The sequence below is a fragment of the Erythranthe guttata genome, chromosome 4, assembly GCF_056151865.1.
Source record: "Erythranthe guttata isolate IM_541 chromosome 4, IM_541, whole genome shotgun sequence".
Lineage (NCBI taxonomy): Eukaryota > Viridiplantae > Streptophyta > Magnoliopsida > Lamiales > Phrymaceae > Erythranthe > Erythranthe guttata.
Window position 1 is genome coordinate 98,017 of NC_142536.1, and position 12,012 is coordinate 110,028.

General features: G+C 34.6%; 1 protein-coding gene across 1 annotated transcript; it reads right to left on the reverse strand.

Annotated features, from left to right (window-relative positions):
- Positions 1 to 105: 105 nt before the first annotated feature.
- On the reverse strand, positions 106 to 5,371 carry LOC105955650 (ABC transporter B family member 21). Its single transcript, XM_012979420.2, has 11 exons — positions 4,793 to 5,371; positions 4,612 to 4,666; positions 4,078 to 4,475; positions 3,745 to 3,983; positions 3,106 to 3,631; positions 2,742 to 3,015; positions 1,743 to 2,629; positions 1,395 to 1,661; positions 1,039 to 1,302; positions 661 to 954; positions 106 to 566 (listed from the first exon to the last, which is right to left on the reverse strand). The coding sequence occupies exons 1-11, from the start codon at positions 5,072 to 5,074 to the stop codon at positions 213 to 215; spliced, it is 3,840 nt and encodes a 1,279-aa protein (XP_012834874.2). The 5' UTR covers positions 5,075 to 5,371; the 3' UTR covers positions 106 to 212.
- Between the last annotated feature and the right edge of the window lie 6,641 nt (positions 5,372 to 12,012).

Sequence of the window (12,012 nt, forward strand, 5' to 3'; positions counted from 1 at the left end):
TATATATATATATATATATATATATATATATATATATATATATATATATATATATATATATATAATATATATATATATATATATATATATATATATATATATATATAATTACTATTCATCTAACTATACTCAATAATAAGACCTTGTTTTTCAACCCAAAAATAAAATCAAGATAAATAAATAAATTAATATGATGATGATGATGGTGATGATCAAGTTGAACCAGTCATGTGAAGAGCCACTAGGGATGCGTAGCAACCATCTTTGATATTGATTAGAGCTTCGTGCTTCCCTTTCTCAGCGATAACTCCATTCTTAACCACACCGATAAGGTCCGCTCCTCTGATTGTTGATAACCGATGAGCCACAACCACAGTTGTCCTGTTAACCATGACTCTGTCAAGTGCATCTTGAACAACTCTCTCCGATTCTGCATCCAGTGCACTTGTCGCCTCGTCCAATAACAGTATCTTTGGGGCTTTCACAATCGCACGTGCTATGGCGATTCTCTGTTTCTGTCCTCCTGATAGTTGAACTCCTCTTTCCCCAACCATCGTATCATACCCCTGCACGTTTTTTAAACTTTTATCAGTTTCGAGTACTTGTAATTTATGTTTTTATTTATAATATTATGTATAGTGAGAATAAAAAAGAATATACCTGTTGCAATCCGCTGATGAATTTGTGGGCATTTGCTAGCTCTGATGCAGATATGATTTCTGCCTCAGTTGCATTCCCTCCCTTTCCATAAGCAATGTTATCTCTGATTGATCCACTAAACAAGATTGGCTCTTGGCTCACAAGTCCCATCTGCTGCCTTAGCCATTTCAGTTGGATCTTTTGAATATCAATCCCATCAATTGTAATCAACCCTGAATCTGGATCGTAAAATCTTTGCAATAGAGCAATCACCGTTGACTTCCCACTTCCACTCTCTCCCACCAGAGCAACCGTCTGAAGAATAATTCGACCAAAGTAAAACACTTTTACAGTGAAATACGGCATTGAAGAAAAAGAAAAATATATATACATACATACCTTGCCACTGGGAATTCTCAAAGAGATGTCACGGAATATCCGAATGTTAGGTCTTGTGGGATACTTGAAGCTGAGGTGTTTTAGTTCAATTTCTCCCTTGAGATTGTCGAATGTCGTGCCAGATTCATCACTTGGATCAATGTTCGATTTTCTGTCTAGGATGCCAAATATTGAAGCAGTTGCACTCTTGGCCTTGCCTGAATCCGGGGCAAATGTGCTTGATTGAGATATTGCCACTGCTGCCATGGTTAGAGCAAAGAATACCTGCACGCACGAACGAATACAAATTAGTTATTGGACTGAACAACAACTACTACCCCTTCACATGCAGTTAAATATGTGTGTAGCGTACTTACACGAAAGACGTCTGGAAATGTAGTTTTTCCAGCATCAACAAGGCGACCTCCAGCGTAGAAGGCTATGGCATAGGCGAAGTACACCAAGGCTAAAGATAGACCAAAACCCGTAGCACTAATCAATCCTTGTCTTACACCTATCTTAACTGGCCCTTCACACTTCTTCCTGTATATCTCCATCACCTTCTCCTCTGCACAATAAGAAGCCACTGTTCTTATTGTTCCCACAGCATCATTAGCAACTTGACTTGCTTCTTCATACATCACCTATACAAACAATAAACATGAGTAACGATTTACCCAAACTTACCCTTTTCATATTTTTGTATTTGTTAATTATGAGTCTACCTTTGCATCTCCACTGAATCCCGTCATAAATTTGAGCTGCACAAATCCATTCAACGCTATGAGAGGCAACAAGGCAAGGACAATGAGTGCCAGCTGCCAGCTTGCGATAAAAGCTATAACCAGTCCAACTGCTGCAGAGGCAAGATCTTGAACCAATTGTGCCAGTGCATCACCAACCAAAGCTCGAATTGTAGCAGCATCAGCAGATAGCCTAGCCCCTATCACCCCACTCGAGTTCTCAGGCTCGTCAAACCAACCAACTTCCATGGTGACCACTTTCTGGAAACACATCATTCTTATCCTTTTTATGAGCCTACAACCAGCCACACCGAAAAGATATGTCCTCAATGGATATGCAACTAATGACAAACCACCAAGAGCCACAAACATCAGTGACCAAAACTTGGAGTTCCGTTTCAAATCCTCTGGTGGCTCATAAAAAGTTTTAATGACAATAGAGAGTAATATGCCAAAGAATGGAACAATTGCTCCATTCAGGATTGCAGCAAGAGCTCCTGCTATTAAAACACCAGCCTCCGGTTTATTGAGAGCGATGAGTCGGCTCATTGGAACACTTGGATGTTTGTTCAGCTCATCAGCAGAAGCGAGTTCTAGATCTTGATATTCAGTTCTAGAAATACTAAGGCCTCTAGACAGGTCAAAAGTGATGGACATTGAGCGGTGACTTCCACTTCTTAGCCTTGAAGATCTCCTGCTCATTAAATTGAGAAGGGACGCTCTTTGGCTAGCTTGCCTACCATATTCCATACTGTAGCTCACGTTGTCTGGATCCTCAATGGGTTCCTCTTCCTTTTTACGGGATTCTTGCAACCGTATAAGCTGAGAATATGCTCCTTCCGGATTCTCCAGCAGTTGAGAATGCGTACCTGTTAACCGTATAACCTCGTTAATATTACTTAATCATAAATGGTTGCATCATGGTTTAGTTTGAATAAGGAAAAGATGAGATTGTGAAGTAAGGTGTTTGATGAAATAAACCTTTTTCAACCATCTTTCCCTTGTGAATGACTGCAATGGTGTCGGCATTTCTTACTGTGGTCAAGCGGTGTGCAACCACGACAGTTGTCCTGTTAACCATGATCCTGTCGAGAGCCTCTTGGACTACTCTCTCGGATTCTGCATCAAGTGCACTTGTAGCCTCGTCTAAAAGTAAAATTCTCGGGTTTTTCAGAATTGCTCTGGCAATGGCAATTCTTTGCTTCTGTCCACCAGAAAGCTGAGTCCCGTGTTCTCCAACCGAAGTATCTACACCCTGCAAGCATCACAATTCAAAAACAGTCAATCAATTTGCTGCTAATATATATAAAACTCGAAATCACGTGGAATTGATTGGGAAAAGAACCTGCGGGAGTTTATCGATAAATTTAGCAGCATTGGCTAGCTCAGTTGCGGATCTGATCTCTTGATCAGTTGCGCCTTCCTTTCCGTAAGCAATGTTGTCCTTGATGCTGCCCAAGAAGAGCACAGGTTCTTGGCTCACCAAACCGATTTTGGACCTAATCCACTTGAGTTGGAATTCTTTGAGATTAATTCCATCAATAAGAACCTCACCCTCCATTGGATCGTAGAATCTCTCGACCAAGCTGATGACGGTTGACTTGCCGCTCCCACTCTGGCCAACCAAGGCGGCGGTTGTGCCACGGGGGATGGACAGAGAGAAGCCGCTGAATATAACCTCAGTTGGTCTGGCAGGATAACTGAAATGAACATTAATGAGTTCAATATCACCAGAAATGTCAGCCAAAATTTTTCCCCTGCTATCGAATGGATCTATCTCGGGTGTCCTGTTTATGGTCTCGAACATCTTGTAGGCTGCTGCTTTACCAGCGGCAAATGCTGTCAGGCAAGGAGATGCCTGTCCTAGAGACCTGTGTCATATGTTGAGAATATATATCTGTCAGCTGAGCTCTGTAAGTATATCTCTATACATGATTGTGTGTGTATATATATATATATATATATATATATAGAGGATGCTTACAGTGAACCGGTTAATACGGCAACAATTACGGTGAATGTGTCTCCCCCAGAATGATCCTTTTCGAGGATGAGCTTAGCACCATACCAAACAGCCAAAGCGTAACTGCAGAACATCATAAACATAACAGAACCGAGACCTAGTCCAGTGGCCAGCCCTTCGTGCACCGCTGATTTGTAAGCCAACTCCAGGGATTGTGCATAGTTAGAGACAGCCTCCTTCTCTCCTGTAAATGAGGCCACCTGGACATATAACACAACCGAGATATTTTAGACCTACGTACTTATAAAAACACAACCGAGAAAGAGAGAGAGATGGACGGATGGAGAGACTGACGGTTCTGATGGCGCCGATGGTTTGTTCAACGACGACAGCAGCTTTGGCGTAAGCGGTTTGACCACGAGAGGCCATTTTAGAAACAACACTGGCCATGATACCACCAGAGATCATCAAGGGAGGAATGGAAGAGAGCATGACGAGGGTGAGGAGCCATCCTTTAGTGAAGGCAATTGCAAAACCACCAACAAAAGTAGTCATCAACTGAAGAAACTTGCCAACCTTCTCACCCATGGCATCTTGAATAAGAACAGTGTCACCGGACATTCTACCAATGACTTCACCAGTGTGTACTTCCTTGTCAAAGAAGGCTATGTCTTGCTGCAATATTGTTTTCAGATACAGAGTCCTAATTCGAGCCGCCTGTCTCTCTCCGGTGATCATCCAACAAGCCACCTCTGCATACCATTTTTACATTACTTGTCTTGTAAATCACACAATCCAACGATGATGATGATGATGATAGATAGATAGATTTATTGATGAGCAAAGCAGCTAATAAGACATATTATTAGGTAGGGAGGTAGTACTTACGGAGAAATGCAGCTAAACCACAACCGACGGCCACATAGACAAGCTTTAGAGCTACCTGCAGACGTTAAAACATATATTATTATACATAAAACAAACACATAAGAGGGCGAATGATATATTGATATTATGGAGAGAAGAAGAAAGAAGAAATGATGATGAATATGAATATGAATATACATACCTTGGAAACGACGGGGAGAATCTTTCCTTCGCGGGTAGCACCAAAAGCATCGGCAAGTTCGCCAAATAGTAATGCCATAAGAGGTGGATTGAATCCATTGCCCAGAGCACCAAGTGTGCCAATAAACATCAATATTTTATCCCAACCATCAGAGAATACGAATAGCTTGTAAAATGAAACTGTATTCTGTGCATCCTTATTTTCATCGCTACTACTACTTTCACTCTGTGTTTCCTCCTGGTTTTCACTTCCACCTGCGAAAGCCCGTTCTTCTACAGGCATCTTTTGATGATGATGATGATGATGATGATGATGATCAACAATCTAATAGCTAGCTAGCTATCCAGCAGCCCACCTTTGCTTGCTTGCTTGCTTGCAACCGATCGATCGAACCCCAATCTTAATTATTATTAACTCTTTGATTTAATTTGCTGTAGATAAATAATAATTAGAGAGAGGGAGAGAGAGAGAAATTGAGGAGGAAGAAGAAGAAGATAAGATTGATTAAATTGTGAGAATGAATGGGGAGAGGAAAAGAAAGATATATGTATACACAAAGTTGTTGGGTTGGGTAGGTCCAATGACGACGATCATCATCATTTGCTTCTTATTCAACGGTCTTTGTAATCACACTGACTTTGCCAACTCCCCCCATTTCATTTTTTTTTTTTTTTTTTAAAATTTAAAATTTATTAAGTTCCTAATTTTAATAATAAAGAATTAAGAAAATAAATAATACAGACATGTGGTACATGGACAAAAAAATGGTACAAGAACAAACTTGGTTGTGTGTGTGTGTGTGTGAACCCACATTCGTCGAAAGTTGGAGAAAACAAGTAGGAGTAAATTAAATAATTAAATTGGGTTGATCGAGCAAAGACCTTTTCAGCAGCATCAATCAACCATCCATGTAATAATACAATTAGCCAATATAATGTTTTTTTCCTTTTCTTTATTTATTTTTATATAATAAACCATTGTACGCGTACAACCGAAGCTCTTTTTGACTTTTCAGCTTCTGCTTCTCTACATATATTTTTACTTTTCTCTACTAATTATAATTACTATGTCTATTTTAATTTTCCTTTTTTTTATAAATAATAATATAATTTGGCATCTATCTAGAGCATATGTTATTAATATCTACGGTCTACCAACCAGCTCTACTACTATTACAGTATTACTGTGTGTACATGTACATACGTTGTGTCCAACATTTCTGCCTTCCTCAGGTTGACTAAGTCATTCTTCTTCTGTTTTATCAACGCGTTTCCATTTTATATCTTTTTTCTACTCGATCTAGCATTTATTACTTTTTTTTTTTTTTTTACATTCCTAATTATATTATATATTCAGAAAACCCAAGAAAAAATATATATTATATTCAGTTCAAGTATTTTGTTAGTCTTAATTGTAACAAAATTATACTATCAGCTAATTAAAAGGGGAGGTCATCATCTATTTCAGATAGTTTTTGAGTATTTATTCGCATCATCAATATTAATGAGCATTTTTGTTTTGTTAATTACATGTGGTTGGTTAATGGTTAGGTGCAGACAAAGTCCTACGTTAATTAAATATATAACTAAACCACTAGTTTAGAGTTATTTAGACAACAACGTACGTAACGTAACACAACCATTTAATTTCCAACCAAATTAAATTCAGTTAATTAATAAATAAATAAATAAACCCTTTACTTTTGTAATTAAGTGTTCATATCCAAAACATTTATTTAATTTCCAAGCAAACTAACTAAAATCTATATACGTTCAAAATAGGTTTGATGTATATATACGATGATTCTTTTTTGGAATGTCAATTCATAATAGTAATTATTTGTTTACTAATCCAATATAATGTAATGTCAACACACACACACACACACACACACACAACAAAGAGGTTTGGTCGCGGACCACGTCCATGCATCTATATATATTCATTCAAAAAATAATTAAGACCAGGCCACCTTATAATTAATATATATATATATATATAAGAGAGAGATTAATGAAAAAGTAAACAAGAAATCTCTCTCTCAATATAATTTTGTGACGACGCACGCTCACCTACTCCATTACACAAAATATGATCCATACATATATATATTATGGAACTGACAGATGAACTAAAATATAATCATTAAAAAACATTTTGAATTTGGGTTGGATTGTGTGTAAGAAAAGTCGCGAGATCAGAGTTGTATCAATACGTCAATTTATGACCAAATAAAATTTATAAATAGAGTAGTGAGTATATACCCGGTGAAGAAATTAAAAGGTAGATTAATAATATTCGAAATCAAATATGATGACTTATTAAACAAAACAGAAAAAAATGATAACAACCGAATTAAGGAATAGGCATGAATTAATAAACACATATATGTATGTAGAGGTCAAAGGGAATAAATTAGTTAATAATTAAATTAGCTAGCAGAAGAAGTCTTATGCATGTATGTATATTGTATATATATGATTGAATGAATTGGAACTTGTCCTCGATCATTACGCTCAGCTACCACAGCACTAATTATTCAAATGAGCTGAGGAAAATTCGTATTTGGAATTAGTAATACTCCACACATCAATTATGTATTATACCAACATCAATTATCTCTCCATCTCCACAAGTCAACATAATTAATTATATTCTCACCAACTAACAGATTCCCATTTCCCCCATGCATTTTTTTTTTACCAGAATATCATTTATATATGCTCTTTAATCTGTTGAGCTATTATTATTTTTTCCGTAATTTCCAACAATATTAATATATGTGAGTAAATTATTAAATTTTGAATTATTGATATGCCTCAACATATATTATTGGTCACAAAATTATATGTCCGTGGTGTTGTTTTTGGTGTGGTGGTGGTGGTGATTGTGATTTGCGTTGATGATTGATTATATATCATATCATTATTAATGTACGTGTTTTACCATTAACGTATATATTAATTAGATTAGATGAATAAATGTAGCAGTAGCTGGGTAAAGTTTTCTTAAGGACAGAACTATACTGAATTTCAATTATTAATTCATTCAAAAATTTCAGAAAATAGATTTCTCTAATTTGTAGAAAAGCTAGTACGTTACTGTTTGATTTGTATATATGATGAGGTAGAGTTGTTGGTTATGGAACAAAATTGCGTAATTAATTAATTAGGATCATCCTCTCTATTTTATTTGTCTTTTTAGACAATTTTTTGTATTTCAAAATAATTGTCACTTTGAATTAATAATGAAGCATTTATTGTACTCCCTCATTCCCTCAATATTTGTCACTTTTGTTAGTTGCACACATATTAAGAAACACAATAAATATGCATAGATAGTAACAAAAAATATAGTAAATCACTAAAATGCCCATGCCATTAATTGTTTTTTAAATAATCATATTTTAATTAATTATGAGTGAGAAATGGCAAGATTGAAAAAATGCAATTAATTATTTATTGGAATAGTAAAATGACAAATAATTTGAAATATGAAAAAATGTCAAAAGTGACAAGTATTAAGGGAAGGAGGGAGTATTTTTTTTGTATTTCCCCATACTACTCTTAATAAAATGGGTCTATTAGATATAACACCCTTAAACATTCAAATAATAGGGGTAGACCCAAATTTATATTTGTCATTTTGATAACAGCTCAAACTTTTTCTAATTACATAATTACCCTCAATCAAATCCCACAAAACCCGTTACTTTACCTTTTGAAATAAAATCAAATCCCTTCCTATTTTCCCGTTAAATCACTATCATCCCAAACCCACTATCGAATGAACTGCAAAACCTCCCAGAACAACTTCCCGGTACGGCCGATTGAAAGGGGGAGACGTCTGCACTGCCGTGAAACGACGATTTTCGTGCACTCCGAGGTAGCTGCCGTAGGTACGTCGTCGCCACTCGCTGAATCGCTATCATCCATCGATTTGTTGATATGTTTTGGCTAAATCGACTATCACGTTTGTGTAATTGCAGATCTGTTATAATCGCATACCGAATTCGAGCACTAAATCAGTGATATTGCAACAATTGATGGGCAGGACATCCACCAGAAGTGATATCGTCGTTGGCCGCCGCCGTCGCCGTCGCCGTCACTGCTCCAATCTAGGGTTACTCAAATCTAGGATTACTCAAATTTAGGGTTTTGATAATTCTTCGGCCCATAGTTGATTAACGAGATGCATAGTCGAATTACATCTGTATTAATATACTATCCCATATCATTTAATAGACTATCCCACTGGTATAATTTTACTATGGATCTCGTTAATCGACTATGGGCCGAAGAATCATCAAAACCCTAGATTTGAGAAGTGACGGCGGCAGATTTGTGTTTTAAAATTAATAGACTATCTCATATCTTTTAATAGACTATCCCATGTATCTAATTCGACTATGGGTTTAGTTAATTGACTATTGGAAAAATAATAATATATATGGAAACTGAATAATATGTTTGTTTGAAATACTAATCAATTAGGGTAATTTTCCTTATTATATGAAAACGATTAGGGTAAATAATAATATATATGAAAAAATAATAATATATATGGAAACTGAATAATAAGTTTGTTTGAAATACTAATTAATTAGTGTAATTTTCCTTATATCATGTAATAGACTATCTTATTGATCTAATTCGACTATCGATCTCGTTAATTGACTATGGATCCCGTATTATTCAACCACATAGTATATTAATAATTTCAATATAGTACATTGATCTGCTATGATAGTATATTACGGTTATAGTAGTGATATGAATTGTGTTACAAACAATATACCACTGAAATGACAAGAACATTGAAAACAACACCAACGTAAAGTATTCCAACATAACCAATAAAATAGTACATTAATAATCTCATAAATTCAATCTAGGGTTTTGATAAAATACATAAAACACATCATAACACAATCAAACCAATATGTCGAGTTAAAAAACTCTAGTACATTAATAATCTCATAATAGTATAATAAAATGATAATGGTAGTATCATACGGTATTCATAATAGTATACTACTGTATTACAACGGTTTAAAACTTAACCGAAGTTACCGAGCCATTACATCGTAAACACCTCTTTATAGCAACCAACCCACCAAACCTCAACAATATCCGTACGAAATTCGCCATTGAAAAAACCTAAAATCATGAAACAAAATTAAAAATGCAGAATACTAAAAAATGATTAAATAGACTGCAAATACATTTGAATGACAATACATTAATATCATCAAAAATAAACTTAAAATGCAAAATCCATACGCTAATTTAAAAAAGACTACGAACTATATTTTAATGTACTACCCAACACACTTAAATCGGCTGTTATAAACAAATAAACCAACTATCGATCGGGATCAAAAACATGAACTCGACCACATCGGACAATTATTCCGATTATTGCGTAAACCAACTACGAAGCTCATATAAAACAACTCTGGTCCGATCTGCGTGAACCATCCTCTTCTAACTCTGTCAATCCTCTTCCAAACAAACATCATCCGCCAAAAATAACAATGTATATATGAAAAATAAAAACGAATAACGCATTCATACCCGGTTAACAACGTCCAACAACGAACGCTCAAATTCGATCATATTCCAACGACGGTTCAGAAATCTTCAAAGACGATAAAAAACCGCTAGAACGCTGAAGAGAACCTTCGAAAAATATTGTACACAATTTGATATAACGGCCAATGATCTCACGTAATTTTATTCCGTGATTTTAGGCAACGTATCAGCAAATCTCAAATCACGTAGTAAAGAAAATAAATGCCGTTTAAAAATAAAACAGGGGTATTAAAGGAAAATAATATAATATATTTTGCCAAGTTGGCAAAATTGGGTCTATCTCAAAAAGGGGAAAAAAAATTGGATCTACCTCATTAGAAAATATGAACAAGGGGGTTATCCCTAATAAACCCTAATAAAATTAGGTGAAACAATTAATAAAAATGGATATTTAGTGATTTCATTATGATTTTTAAAAAATCCATACGCATTTATTAATTTTCTTAATATACGTGCATCAGCTCAAAACCCGTATAAAATGGAAAGAAGGAAATACCAAATATGAGCGTGCATCTTCTAATTATAATTATCCTCCTATAAACGACTACTATACATGCTGATTTTGACACCGAAATGTAGGTAAGGATATAGACCACCACCACCACCACCAAAGTTGATTATTCCACATGTACTATATATATATATATATATATATATATATATATATATATATATATATATATATATATATATATATATATATATATATATATATATAGACCTTATTGATAGTAGATGTTATTAATATATAGCTAATAATTAAGTTGTGTGTATTAATTAAGAATAAACAAAAATATATGCTAGAGAGAGAGAGAGAGAGACACACACAGAGAGGATCTGAGGTGATTCTGAAGGAATGTGGTAATTAAAATGATTGTTAGGTGAAATAGCACAATTAATTAATTATTATGAAGGTTTTGTCAAAGTTGGATGGCCTGCAAATAATTGATCTAGCAAGCTATTCATTGGAACTTGTAACGTGCAAACATATATATATCCGAATAATTCAATCAAGTGCCCCGCAACAAACCAAATAAACTTTTTTTTTTAATTAATTTCTCAATATTTATTTTTTAATATTTTGCCTTTACTATGTTACCTAATTGGTGGAGTAAGAGATCGAACACAATATTATCTAACATAAGTTTAAATTTATCTTTGTAATGATTTAAAAAAAATTATAAATCGATCGATGGGAATAAAATCTGGAATATATATATATATATATATATATATATATATATATATATATATATATATATATATGTGGGTAGGATGGCTGGCAATTAGGCAGATTATATTGAATTTGAAGGAGTCAAAGGAGTTGGTTGGTCAAATTCAAATATATTAAGTTTGGGGTTTGGAGTTTGGTCGATAAAATCAAAAAAAGGGCGTATGAACAATTGAATATTGTTGTCTATTTGGCATTGACATTTTTAGCCCACCCACCCAGTCGGGTTCAGCCTGGTCTGGGGGCAATTTATATTATTACTTCATTATTCTGCTATATATCATATATATATGAATTAATTAATTATTGGTGAACTCTTTTTCTGGTAATACTAATTGGAAAATATATATATATTATATAATGACAAATTAAAATAATTTAATTTAATTTTAATA